The sequence below is a fragment of the Penicillium verhagenii genome (assembly GCF_028828195.1).
Source record: "Penicillium verhagenii strain IBT 33310 chromosome Unknown utg000006l_segment0_segment0, whole genome shotgun sequence".
Classification (NCBI taxonomy): Eukaryota; Fungi; Ascomycota; class Eurotiomycetes; order Eurotiales; family Aspergillaceae; genus Penicillium; species Penicillium verhagenii.
In genome coordinates this window covers 430,979-444,654 of record NW_026643170.1, presented here as the reverse complement: position 1 = coordinate 444,654, position 13,676 = coordinate 430,979, and the positions used below count along the sequence as shown (strand labels likewise).

The following is a 13,676-nucleotide window of genomic DNA, read 5'->3' as shown; positions in this document are numbered from 1 at the left end:
GTCTTTGTGTCCTTCTCCAGACCGTCACTCTCTAAGCGACCTGGGAATTCCATTTGCTCTCTCTCTCACAACAACTCTCCGACTCTCTCATCCTTCGACTTCCTTTGGCCCGCATTCATTGCCAGTGGTGCCGTCATTGGGACTGTGACGCTGCAACGCTACACTTTTATTCGTCTGAAACAGAATCTGCCTTGACCAACCCAGCAGATTCTTTGATCCCACAATTTCACAATTTCACAATCATCTCGCCATCTGTCACGGCTCCCTCGTTAGCCACAAAGTAGATCCCCCTCCCCCGCGAAAGCAACATGGATCCTGGACGATCAGCCCATCCCCCTCAAGCCCCCGCTTCCACCCTTTTCACTTCAACCATGCAATCCTTCGCTCCCTCCACCGAACTACCCAGTGCAGTATCCCAACCACCCAACCCCTTCAGCATGTCCTCAAAACCGGCCTCGCAGGCCTTTGCTACCCCATTGCAATCTACCTCCTTCGGCGCCGCACCCGCCATCTCCCAAAACCAACCCTTTACTCAGACCTTGAACGCTTCCAGTACCTCCGGGATACCAGTCGCTTCACAGGGTATCAATTCCGGTTCAATCCCACGATCGGAAACCATGACCGCTGCTCAGCCCGCCACCGCCCTCTATCCACACCAAGTTGACGGTCTCGGTGGTCCTACGGCGACCGCTCCGTTCTTGCAGGACTTTAATCTTGTGGCTGAGGCGGCTAAGCGGGCGCAGATGGGCATTGTCATGCGTGATTTGGAGAGCGTGACCCTGTAAATTAAAAGGGGCAGGGATCAAGGATGTGCGCAGGTGGCGGGGGGCAGGTCCCCCCGGGCGGGGTTATACACGATACAACTGCAATTCGAATGAGGAATCTGCAGGCCCAGCCAGCATGAACTGGTTTTCATGCTCTACCATCTTTTGATTGGTTCAAATTTATTCGGGCGTCGATCGCGAGTGGGGAAATGCAGGTTGCCTTCTTTTTGACATTCTCTTTGATCATTCTCAGACACTGCGGGTAGCCTTTGGATTATGCTATCCTGGCTTGAATCCCTTCTCCTTTTGACGCCCTGGGCGTCTTTTTACGACGGCGTTTCTTTGCTTCGTTTTTCTTACCTTATACCACCGATATACTCGATATATACAATTCACACCACTTTACTCTTGAATCCATGAATTTCCATTTCACTTTGCCGTATATAAGATGTGCATAGATAGGCACCGAGTACCTACTATTTTAAATTCGCTTTCGTTTACTAGCTCTAGTTCTCCCAGGGCTGCTATTTTCTTTGGGTGGACTGGGCAGACTCTTAACCTTACCGAACAAGTCATCAAGTCGCTGCTGCCCATGCTCAACCGGGGATGACCGAAACCTTTCACTCGCAAGCACTGGTGGTTTCCCTCGAACACGCCGCTGCGCATCATCCAATAACTCAAGTTCTCGCTCCCGCTGACCCTGCACTGTCGGTATAGACCATGACCCAGACGAGACAGACTTATGCGCCAGCTTATACTTGGACCCTGTCAGGTGTGTCTCTTAAGTATTAGCATCGATCTTGCGCACATGCTGCAACATGTTAGTACCCTACAAAGACGACAAAGGAGAAGAAAGGAAGAAGGCCAAGGCCCCAAACCCCCAAGATGCATTTCCACATACCTGATGTCCCACGATGAACCAATGATACTCCGTCCCAACAGGTGCGCCACTTCCAGTTGGCGCATTCCTCGATCGCCTTTTTCTTGTCTGGTAATTGATTCGCCACAGATCTGGCTCCTCTTTGGTCTCCTTCCATATGCCTGGCTCGTAGTTCCAGGTATGTGAGCCGCCAATCGCCATGCCTGAGTATAGTTGGTCGTTGTGGGTTTTCAGGGCACTGTAGCCCTTGCCAGCTCCTGTGGAGGTGACGATGTTGTCGGCGGATCCTTCTTCCAATGCATTTTCTTCTTCGTCCAGGAAGACGGGGTCGATAGAGTCCGTGGAGATGGTGGGTGATGGGGTGCGGGAATTGGACATTTGGAATTCTCTTCAGGCGTATGTGTAACAGTAAGTTGTTCATTCAAAATTGATCAATGGTTTGGATACGAGGAAGTAAGTGTAAAAGCTATGGGAGATACACTACCTCAGTCACTTTTATGATGTCATGTTGAGGTTATCCATGGATGTGTACACTTCGGATCTACTAGTAGTATGTAAACAAAGAAGGCTTCTCTGAGGATTGATTAGCAACTTCTTCGCATGTACTCTTTACAGGCTGTACACTTTTCATCTCAATGTCTTTCTTATGGCTTACACGAGTAGTACAGAACCCTCAATTCCCGTCGCAATGCACATGGCGCAATCTGAAGACTCTCTCATCCAACAGACCCCGCTTTACCAAAACGGGCGAGGGTCCAGGCCCCCACCACACGGGCGATGGAAACTATACCCTAAGCCTATTCCTTTCCACAAGCCCGATCTATTTCATTTCTTCAAAACTTCTCCAATTCATACACTTACCCTCCCCAAAACTCACCAAATTCTACCATGGCTGATATCGATGTCGACGAAGACGTAAAAGGCAATGCCTTCACAACCAAGAACTACCGAGACATCTACCCTGCCATCGATCCTACTCGTCCAGAGCTTTCTCAGACAGGCAAGGTGGTGGTGATCACTGGAGGTAGTCGTGGCCTAGGACGCTTGGTAAGATCAATTGGACTTGAAACTATATCAATATAGAATGTGGATGTGAGAATTCTCATAATCAGACTATAGGCCTTTGCAGCCTCATTCGCTCGAGCAGGAGCAGGCGTCATTGTACTCATTGGTCGCTCTGCAACTGGGCTAGAGGACACCGAGAAGCTCATCAACGAGATCAGCCCTGACACGCAGGTCCTTCGCTTCCCACTCGATATCACCGACCAGGCTGCCGTGGAAACAGTGTTCAGGGATATCGTGGCCCAGGTCGGTGCCCCGCACGTTTTGATCAACAATGCGGGCAACCTCGCTCCGCTGCAGCGTACATTTGACTCGACATTGGATTCGTGGTGGGATTGTCAGGTTAGTTCATTCATTCATTTCGCTTTGCCATACCGAGTCGACGAATGGCCCAGGACATTCTCAGTTGTGCAATTTATCGCATCTGCTAGTTCCATGACTTACTACTGCTGCCGCAGGAAATCAACATCAAGGGAACGTACATCGTCACAAAGGCTTTCATCGGAGCAACCGTAAATGCAACTGCGCCCATTAACCCCGCCAATCCCACATCCATCATCACAGTGACCTCGCTCGCTGCTCATGGCACCGCACCCGGCATGGGTGCATACTCCCTCGCAAAGTTAGCCCTCACTAAGCTTACGGCCTACATTGGCTCGGAGCATCCGACTATTACCTCCGTTAGTCTCGATCCGGGTGTTGTTCCGACGGATATGGCTCGTGCGGTGCCTTATCTTGCAGAATTCATGCTCGATACTCCGGAGCTGGTGGGAGGTGCTGCAGTGTGGTTGTCGAGCGGTGATAAGAGGTTTCTTTCGGGACGATATGTCTCCGCTAACTGGGATGTGGAGGAGCTTGAGAGTCGAAAGGATGAGATTGTGGATGGAAATCAGTTGAAATTTGGAGTGAAGGGGAACTTTGCTTCAAATGCGACCGTTGTGAAATCTACATGATCGAGTGGCTCTGTTGTTTTGCGGTTCTGTGGATATGATATTAGATATGAGCCTATGAGGCCTTATTGTGTTCGAATTTGGAGAATCCATCCAGATGTCCTGGATGTGTTTCCTCGAATATTGAATGTATGTATATATGGTCTATGGGCTTGTGGGAAAGAAGAATGGACAACTGAAACCTCGATATCTGACATAGTAGTAGATCACTGACTAGCCTAGTACTCATGCATGTGTGTTTTTGTTACCTTCTATAAGCTCAGTCTCCCATTCGTAACATTGAATGCATAGCCACATGTGCAGTTGATTGATACATACTACTAGTACACATCTTATGCACCAATGAACCTCTAGTCCCACAAAACATATATAGACCCGCATCAATATGCATTATACACGCAAGGCACCAATCAATTCCCAAAGGAGCCACAGACAAACACATCCATCCCCAGCCCCCGTTGACGACTACTCTTAGCCCACATGGATTTTCCCAAGCTATAAAAAGCTTGTTTCACAATAGTGGATGGGATCCAGTTCTTACGAGTGCATCGCCCCCCAGCCTCCCGAAAAAAACAATAACGAAGCGTGGCACGTAAACAGAATCTCAACCTCGGGACTCGATGTTCTCAAGTCAAGTCTCGGATAGGCTGTTCATCGTGAACTGTGGAACCTTCGGATATATCCCGAAGGTATGATTTCATGTTTTTTAAAAAAAATTATCTTGAAAGAGGCTTAGTAGAATTCAATGTTATTTTGCGGGGGGCTAGTGGAGCGAGCCGTTGATCTACACACGATGAGTTTTATTTTAGAGTTGCGATCACGTCCATAGATCGGAACATAATGTTTGAAGGAAAAGAATAGGCAGAACAACTGAATGGGGAATAACATCTACTCAAGTGCTGGGCATCTTGAAACACAGATGTTTTGTTTATTTTCAAGGCTGCTGCGGCAGTGGTATACGTACCACGTACCAACAATTTCAAGTGTCATTCCCAAGGTTCCAATTTTCCATTTCAATCGAGGCGCATTCAAGCGAACAACATTGAACGGCTTGGGTTAGGAGCAAGCCACGCCCGGCGCTAACAAGTGCCGTGGAGAGAGAAAAAAAAAAAGAAGAGGAAAAGAAGAAGAAAAGAAAAAAAAGTACAATGCACCCGATCAATACTCCGTATAGATAAACAATAAGGACTTCCCCCTCACCTCCGCGGTAATTGATTCGTAGAAAAGATTTTCCCGTGGAGCAGCCAGCCGTTCTTTATTTTTAGGGCACCTTTGCGTTTGCTGACGCACGTCGGTCCACACCGGCAAGGCTTAGGCGGGCAGCGGCGTGTGTGGCGCCCTGCCGATTGCTGAGACATGCATGGTGGTATCTGATTGATTATGGTTTATGGCTTGTGATAGCTAATGTTAGTTTGGTAAATGTTAGCAGTCCTGATGATCATCAAAAAGCAACTTGAACATTGTAGGCATGTGTCGACTAGAGAGAAGCGGGTCTTAGTACTTTCCAAAGCTACTAGCAATATTTGAACATTTGCACCCTATGTATGCACTATTGAGCTCTATTGAGTAGATGGAAACAATATTAGGCAAATGTGTAAATTGAATCTTTGGAATCGATTCCCAAACGCCGAGCTATGCGCAAACCAACCCAAAAAATAGAATAGAATAGATACATGGTTTCCGAGAGACACAGATGAAATATTAGCTGGGAAACCGAATCACCCCATATGTTGCAAAAAAATCAACAAAGAAAGTAAAGGAATGACGGGATATGAGGCAAGAAACCAAAATCTAAACAAAAACACAAAAAAACCTCCATCCAACCCGTGGATATAATGACAATAAAAAAAAGCAATGCAAACTCCGAAATCACAAGGCTCCCGATAAAAACACCGCTCTTTCCCATGTGCGGATCGCATGTGTATGTCTCATGGACATGTGTAAATGTAAAATGTAAAATGTAAAATGTAAAATGTGAGATGTAAGTAATGATCGTCACTGCAAGCCAGCAGCATATACCGCCGATCAATATCGGCGATTTTTTTCTCTCTCAAGGTTCCGTTCCCCTCCAAGGGGATTTTTCTTTTTCATCAAAGATCAACTTGAAAGTTCAATCCCACCGGATCGAACTCGGTGTTCCGAGATCGGTATTTTTGGCTCATTCAATCATGCCATGGATCCACCCACGGACCCGACCGCTCCGCTCATAGTATACGCGGTACGGTAGTACCACGCCAAAAAAAAGAAAAAACTCATGTCCAATGGTTCCGTAGCCCAAATAAACAAAACAAGACCAGGCAAATCCACATCCCATAGTTTCGTTGATGGGTAACGGATTAAATCAAATCAGATCAAATCGCCGAAGACCCAATCAGATTAGGCGTGGAAATGCTCGTATGAGGACGCTCAGCGCCCTTTGCACGACCGCCAAAGATAGAAAGTCTGCGCGACAGTCTGCGTCCTAGTCCGCCCTGTCCGGACATGATGGACATGGGCCTTGAAGGTGGTGGGCCGTGGTAAGTAGCTGTCTCGGGGCGGGGAACATTGGTACCGAGCGAGCCGTCCAGCAGGAAGGTGGAGCGGCGCTTGAGCTTTGCCGCAGTGCTGGAGGGATCGCCGAGCTGGTAGGCGAGGTCCTCTTTGATATCGTCCAGGGCGTGGGAGACGCGGCGGAGGAGCTTTGGCTTTTCAATGAAGGAGAGGGGCCGTTGTTCGAGGCCGTAGAGCTCGATGGGGTTTGAGTCGCCTGCTTCGTCCATCGGGGAGGCGTAGAAGCGGCGGTATTTGGGCATCTGGGCTCGGCGTGGGTGTTGGGAGCCGAGGGAGACGGTTGATGTTGGTTGGGGGTGGATGTAGGGGAGGTGAGGGTCTGAGGAGGAGACGCTCGAGGAGTAGGAGCTGTTTGTGGGAGATGATGTCCACATGGTTTCTTTTTCTAGTATGTGTTGGAGGTCTGGTTGGGTGGTTTGAAGGGACCAGGGGTGGTATGTAGGTGGTATACAACCTAGAAGGGGGGAGAGAGGAAGAAAGGGTTACAGGTATGGGATACGAAGGAGTAAAAGAGAGATCAGAAATCAGAAATGAGAAAGTAGAAAGTAGAAATCCAAGAGAAAGAAAAAAAAAGAAAAGGTCCCATTCGCATATACCAAAAAAAGCAGAGAGTATCCATTACGAAAAAGACTAAAAGGAAACTAAAAGTGGATCAAAGACATTGAGCATTTTAGTTCCCAAGCTACGAGGCGCTGGGCCGTGTAACACATAGATGATGGTAATTTGCATTTGGTTCCATTTTTCGATTTAATTTGAATGCTATAGAGAAAAAAAAAACTACTAGTACCTTCAATGTTAACCATGGGGGTTGAATAGCAGAATTGCATAATGGTGACGATATAGTGAAGATCGCTGTCAAAAGTGAAAGGAGTTGTAATTCCGCGAAATTTCACAATTTTCACAATTTCCTATTTTCATCCTCGATGGGGGAAATGGGACTTAATTTTTTTCCCTTCTGACCCGCTTCGAGGTAGACGAGCGGAGTTAGCATCAGATCATCCCCATCCACACTTGTCTTGGAAATCTGACACATCAGCATCTTTTGTACTTTTGCAACATGACGCGGCAGTTAAAAAAAAGGGAACGTCTCGGGTTCTGTTTTAGGTTTCTGTGAGATCTTCGATATATCAGCCACACAGAACACCTAAACACACGTAGGCGCCAAGCCAACGTGGTGGTTCCAAAGTTTCGATCTTTCCTTTGGAGAGAGAGAGAAAGAGGAGGAAAGAAAATGCGGACTGTGGGTCCCCTTTTTTCACCCACGGTTCCACCGGGATCTTCTGCCGCTAGAATTTAATTGGAGCGATTCACTCTCAGGGGAAATCGTGCGATTGTGGCAGGACCTTGAAGGTTGCATGACCATGCCAGGAAAGGAAATGGGAACCGCACTTCGATTCCGCGTGAGAACATGAGAGGTTGATATTTGTCGAATTGGAACTTTTCCTTCGAGAAAGAGGGTCGAAAAGGGTTCGGGGATAAGTAATCTGCTCCAGCGTTCGAGGATGAGAGTTTGGTGGTGGATCAGTATGGGGCGAAAGAAAGACCTGACAAACCACAGCCATGCATCGGAGAACACACGAGGGCCGTGGAGGGGTTCTGAATCGCGGACCATTCAGAGTTGGGAATTCTAGTTATCCACTTTATGCAAACCCCGCAAGAGGACCTCGGGATCGTCTATTTTGATGGGGGCGTCAATAAAGAAAGGAGTTTAGAGATTGGCAAAGATTAGCAAATTAGTGGCTGAGGGGGGGGGGCAAATTTCCCTTTTCAACCCAAGCCAATCCAAAGGAGGAATAGAACGTCGTCGAAGCGGAGTTCCTACGGAGCACGGAGTATGGAATCACAAAAAATGTAATGATATAATGATATGCAAATCATAGCAAAATGGTAAGAAATCAGAAAGCGCCATGACATCGTTGCTCATTTCTTTTGAAACTGTGATCTACATAACAAAGCGCAAGTTGACATCTGCCGATCTCAAAGTCAGCCAATTTTCTTTTTGCATTATCAGCGTATGGCAACACAGCATAAACTTACCCAGAGGATGGCTGCAGCTCAACTGCGGCTTTTGAGTATACTTCCCGTCAAGTTCCGCCCGAATTGAATTCAAGAGCTGCAGATAAGATTGCTGCGGCCACTGCTTCAGCGATTTGATGAACGCCCAGCTGAGGGCTCCACGCGCCTGCCCGTCTTGGAAAGTATCGGCCCTGCAAATGAAAAGAGAAAACGGATTAGCTCGGAAGTCGGGAAGATTTAAAGCCGCTTTCCTTTCCCCGCACTTACGATGTCTGTGTATCTTTAGATCCGGAGAACATGACCACATCGGCCGGCGATGTTTTGGTCTGCAAAGTACGCTGGCGCGCTTGGCCGCCATTGGCTGCTTTCTTAAAGAATCCGATGGCAGTGTTGGCCATACTAGAGAGATCACCCTGTCCATATGAAGAAATCGCGCTAAACAGATCCTGAGCGGCTTCCTTGGCCAGATTAGGCTCTTTAAGCACTCCCTGAGTGGAATAAATGTACGGCAGATCCAACGCAGTACCCGAGTGACACGAATCAAAGATGGCTGTCAATCGCACACCAGGTCGTAGAGGCCGAACCATGATATCATGCATGTCGTCGTCTACAATATGGCCGACAGTGCGGTAATCGACCGGGTAGATAACATCGTCGAATCCGTCGTCTTCGTCGCCGTCGAGATCAGGTGTTCGGCCGCCGTGCCCAGAGAAGTGAACGAATAGTGAATCATGAGGTTGGGCGTCCTTGACGAGCCACTGCATGGCGCGAAGAATGTTTTGCTTAGTTGGTATACTCATTGGATTCTTCTGATCATCAGTCAAGATGACCATATCCTCCCGGCGATATCCAAATCGCTCATGCAAGAAAGTGGACATGTTAGTGACATCGTTGATGCAGCCGTGCAACGCATTCGGCTGGCCGGTGTAGTTAATTCCGATCAAAAGCGCCTTGCGACGTCCCGTACAGGCCGAGTACTGGAACTGATAATTAGATGGCGCGCCTGACCCGAAGTGTTGGAGATTTTGGGGTGGCGTGGGGGCCACATTCGGTGATGAGGGTCGGCCAGGTTCTATGCCAGATCAGCTGATGGGGTTTTGGGAGGGGGGGGGGGGTTTGGGATAGATGTCGCGCAAGACTTACCATTTCGGGCAGCACTTAGATGGTGCTGATGGGTTTGATAAGGTTGCGGTGAAGGTTGATAGCCATAAGGTTGTGACGTTGGTCGAGGGGAGGGCGCCTGATATCCATAGGACCCTTGCGACGGCTGCGGCGAATGACTGTAGGGACGTGGCGGGGGTTGCGGGGAATTGCTGTAAGGTCTTGGCGGAGGCTGCGGCGAGTAACCATAGGATCCCGAGGATTGGGGCGGGGGTCCTGGAGGAGGCCCTTGAGGATGATGATGACCGTGGTGTTGCGGCGGTCCATATTGGCCATAGGGCTGAGGCTGACCTCCATGCGGGGCCCACTGACCGGGAGGAGGTTGCTGATAACCCCACGGGGGAGGCCCTTGAGGCGGAGGTGGTCCTCCTGGCGGGTAATAGTACATTTTTTGAGATGAAAGCGAGATCAAGAATTAAAAAAAAAAATCAAAAAAGTGGAAGTCTTTCTAGAGGAAGAAGTTTTTTTTTGTCGGAGGGGGTTTTTCTGGCTGGCTGACTAGGGTGGGTCGCGCAGATCGGAGTTAATGAACTTTGGAAAACACGGCAATGCTTGCCGGTTGGGATATACATAGAAGTAGAAGAGAAGAGATAAATAAGAGAAGACCGGAAAAAGACTATAGAAACCAAAGATTGCGCCCGGTGCCTTTTTCGGCATCCATGACGGTGCCATGGAAACAATTCAGCCCTACGAGTTCTCTCTGCAGGCAACAATGTTTATGCGACTCCGTTTTGCTTGGCTTCTTGGCAATGATATCAGCGTCCCCAAGGTCACCTGACCCTCACTACAAAAAAAGACATAGTCTCTTTTAGCGTGTGGCTAGCGGAAGTCTACTAGTATAGAAACAAAGAACGTGATCTACATCTCCAGATATCGAAGTTGCATGAATCATACACCTGAATTCATAAATCAAGAAGCAAACATTGGAAGAGTAATCACCAGATGCAGTCTAGTCCATTCAACAAAATCTTACTAGTTATGTCAGACCCTGTGATCACTGATAAGTCATCAGTCTGCCTGACTCTTGAGGTGTCAAAAGATTACGTCGCTAAAAATAGCCTCGGATGTTTCTGGATCTCTTGAGAGTCCGAGACTTCTCTCTGATCATGACAATTGCCTCTCGTTTCATGTCTCTAGTCTCAACTGTAACTTTTACCCGATCCAGGCTATCTCTGACGCGAAAATACCTCTCATATTATCATATAAGCAAGGCTGCACATCGCATTACGAACACATGAAGAGACTAAACTGCGGGGTTGCACTTACACGGAGTCACACTACCTTATCCGAGTCCGAATTCATTTCCAAGCAGAGGCCACAGCGTCCAAGCCGAAAAACTTTGAAATCAAGTAAAAGTAATATCGCAAGTCAAGACTCTTCAGGTTCTTGCATGTTATGTGGTGTGGACTATGGAGGCTCCACACACCTGCATACATGACGATCATACAGAGATACGGTGTGTAGGAAGTGAAGCTTGGAACTGGAACTTTGGGTGATGAACAGAGCCGCATGGAAAATATGCTTCGGGACGAGTAAGAATGCTACTACAGCGGATTCCCAAATAACTCGTATTCTAGCGCCCCCTTTCCAAGATTAGTGGCTTTCCATTGGCCTCTAAATCGCCCGCCTCCAACAATCCAATCACAAAGGGGCCCATAACCAGTTGAGCCTCACTGAAATTCCATGGAATCCGAGAATTCTTGCCAGTGGATGACCAGGATAAATTACCTCAAATGAAATTTAAATTGACCGACACGTTTGAAATTCCAGTTCGGTCAAATGAGTATCCCCGAAAGAGAAATGGTGTAGAAGTGCCGATCGCTGTGCTGGGGGCTGTGCTCACAAGCCATTTGGCATTTATGTGGTTTTTGTTTTTTGCCCCCGAACTCTCAGGCCAACTCCTGGGATTGAGGCTCAAATCTCTCCATAGCAAACTTAGTCTCCCATTAAATGATAAAAGTCCCACCGGTCATTCCCATTTGAGCCCCATACTTTCCTCCCTTTATGATTCTCAATTTCAATCTTACTTTCACCATGTCTTCATGTTGAAAGCCAAAACGTGCCTCTTTCCCTTCATTTTAATTTATCCCCCAATTACAACAGCCATGCCGGCTGCGAGGAGTCTGGACTCCCTTCCATTTGACATTTTTTATGAAATCGCAACTTCTTTGGATGACCGCGACTTTGTTAATCTGAGTCGTACCAACCGTGCTCTTCATGATCTCGCTCAGAGTGACTTAATTGCACGTAAGACAGTAGAGGTAAGAAAATGCAAATTATTTCTCACCCAGCCCAAAGAGGAGGGGGAACCAAGGCTGACCCTACAAAGAACGCGCTCCTATTCAGCAAAGAAGGACAATCGGCCTTAGGTCAGGCCGGATATACCTTCTGCAAGGCGGTTGGGCATCGGTTTGACATCCATGAAGCGGTCGCTACAGCTGCCCCATATTCCGTTTCATGTCTAGCCTATGGGGCCGACTTTCTCTACAATCAAGGGACCCTGTGCTACAGAGTGGAACAGGAGGTTCGTCTGCTGGATGTGCATGCTGGGGGTAAGCAGGAACGTGTTCTAAATTTATTAGCCGTTCTTCGCCGCCTATGTTCGGAATCGCTGGGCGCGGATGCAGTGGATCGGGTATCGTTGCTGCGATATGCAGATGGCATCCTCGTATTTCGGTTCGAGGCCGGGGATGATCAAGACGACTTGCTGGTGGCGATTGACATGGCGCCTCGTCTACATAACCCCCGCAAGGGACGCCTGCTTTTCAAAAAGCGGATTCCTGCAGGGGCTCGGGTCTTTGTCCGGCACAACCGCACCTATATTTGGTACGGCATATTTACTGCGGTGGGTGGCTCAAATGGCGCGTGGTCCATCCACAGGGTGGATATAGTTTCCGCCATTATTTTCAACTTTACCCTTCCTCAAGTCGTTGATGGCGATCTTGGTCAATCCCTTTGTTTTGAGATGTACAACGAGCATCTTTACGCAGTATCCACCCAGGTCGCCTCCGAGGAGAATGAAAGATACTCCTCGTTTTATCATTGGTTCTGCTACAGCCCGCGCCACAGTCGTCGTGAGTGGCATGGACATCTGTGGCGTCGCCAGCATTGCGAAGGCCCTATTAACGAGATGTGGACCGATCTATCCATATGTACCGACGAGGTCACTGGCCGACCAGTCATCTTAGAATGCCGCCGCGAGTGGCCCGATGGAAAGAGTGAAAACCATCGCACCTACTATACCCAAGCCCTCAAAACACCAGAAGAATGCCTCGCCGAGTACGGCGAAGGCGACAAGATACCTTCAATAATAACAAACGATCCGATCCCATCAGATGATTCGGACTCGGAAACAGTCGACTCGCTCAAATGTCAAGAGTCCATCCGTAACCTCCACGACCACCGACCCGAAAAGCGCCTACGCCGCGACTACCACGCCGAATACGAATCCACCCACGACCAAACAAAAAGACAAGAATATATCGCCGCGCGAACAAAGCACCGCAGCTACAATCTCGCCGCCTCAACCTTCATCGACCTCGTCAACGACCCAGCCCTCCAATCAGACGGCTTCCGATCCCAAGACCGCCTCCGCCTCCGCACCGTTTCTCGAAAACGCAAATGTCCCATCGACGAAGATGGCGCAGAAGGACCCGCAGGCCTCCTCCTCGGTCCCACACAATACAATAAAGATGGCACACCGGTCGAAGGCTCGGAAGAGCGCTTCGTCTCGCGTGGCGTGCACATGTGGCCTCCAGATGACGCGCCGGCTGAACTCAGGCGCCTGCTTTGTCCCGACGCGCGGATTAGCACTGTGCACGCGATCTCGGATGAACGCTCGCTTATTTACTCGGTGAGGTGCGCGGGCTTACCGACAGGTCACCAGGCCTTGATCTTGATAAGTTTTGATCCGCAGATTCACTTTTCCACGCTCTCGTCTATTCGTAGCATGGAAGCGCCGGTTGTTCCGGATAAAATATTCCCCATTGAAAGAATGGAGGGGGGAAAATCGAATGCGTCCCTGTTTAGGGAGATGGCGCCTCTTTATGAGGCTATTAAATGGGGATACTGGTTACGATGAGGGGTCTCGAGTCGCTATTGCGTCGACCGTTGCTATGCTATGCCGTTGAGCATGGTCAATAAATGATAGGAACTTTTACCGATTGATAGTTATTATTAACACAGCATAATTTAGCTTTTCAGGCTATCAAATACAGAGAATTTCAGAAAAACCCGGCTCTACCTATCATATACTAAGTTACTACTACACATACCAAAATGCTTCATACGCGG

General features: G+C 48.5%; 6 protein-coding genes across 6 annotated transcripts; 3 read left to right on the top strand and 3 right to left on the bottom strand.

The window, feature by feature from the left end:
- Positions 1-371: 371 nt before the first annotated feature.
- On the top strand, positions 372-785 carry N7466_005582 (uncharacterized protein; the record flags this gene model as incomplete). Its single annotated transcript, XM_057164979.1, has 1 exon — positions 372-785. The coding sequence occupies one exon, from the start codon at positions 372-374 to the stop codon at positions 783-785; it is 414 nt and encodes a 137-aa protein (XP_057020578.1).
- Positions 786-1,245: 460 nt separating this feature from the next.
- On the bottom strand, positions 1,246-2,022 carry N7466_005581 (uncharacterized protein; the record flags this gene model as incomplete). Its single annotated transcript, XM_057164978.1, has 2 exons — positions 1,246-1,542; positions 1,666-2,022. The coding sequence occupies 2 exons, from the start codon at positions 2,020-2,022 to the stop codon at positions 1,246-1,248; spliced, it is 654 nt and encodes a 217-aa protein (XP_057020577.1).
- A 510-nt stretch (positions 2,023-2,532) lies between these two features.
- Positions 2,533-3,659, top strand: N7466_005580 (SDR family NAD(P)-dependent oxidoreductase; the record flags this gene model as incomplete). Its single annotated transcript, XM_057164977.1, has 3 exons — positions 2,533-2,691; positions 2,764-3,048; positions 3,165-3,659. 3 exons carry the CDS (start codon positions 2,533-2,535, stop codon positions 3,657-3,659), a joined length of 939 nt encoding a protein of 312 aa, XP_057020576.1.
- A 2,348-nt stretch (positions 3,660-6,007) lies between these two features.
- N7466_005579 (uncharacterized protein) lies at positions 6,008-6,580 on the bottom strand (the record flags this gene model as incomplete). Its single annotated transcript, XM_057164976.1, has 1 exon — positions 6,008-6,580. One exon carries the CDS (start codon positions 6,578-6,580, stop codon positions 6,008-6,010), a length of 573 nt encoding a protein of 190 aa, XP_057020575.1.
- A 1,905-nt stretch (positions 6,581-8,485) lies between these two features.
- Positions 8,486-9,771, bottom strand: N7466_005578 (caspase family protein; the record flags this gene model as incomplete). The annotated part of the gene is made up of 2 exons (XM_057164975.1): positions 8,486-9,294; positions 9,366-9,771. 2 exons carry the CDS (start codon positions 9,769-9,771, stop codon positions 8,486-8,488), a joined length of 1,215 nt encoding a protein of 404 aa, XP_057020574.1.
- A 1,717-nt stretch (positions 9,772-11,488) lies between these two features.
- fbx15 (F-box domain protein) lies at positions 11,489-13,464 on the top strand (the record flags this gene model as incomplete). Its single annotated transcript, XM_057164974.1, has 2 exons — positions 11,489-11,644; positions 11,713-13,464. The coding sequence occupies 2 exons, from the start codon at positions 11,489-11,491 to the stop codon at positions 13,462-13,464; spliced, it is 1,908 nt and encodes a 635-aa protein (XP_057020573.1).
- Between the last annotated feature and the right edge of the window lie 212 nt (positions 13,465-13,676).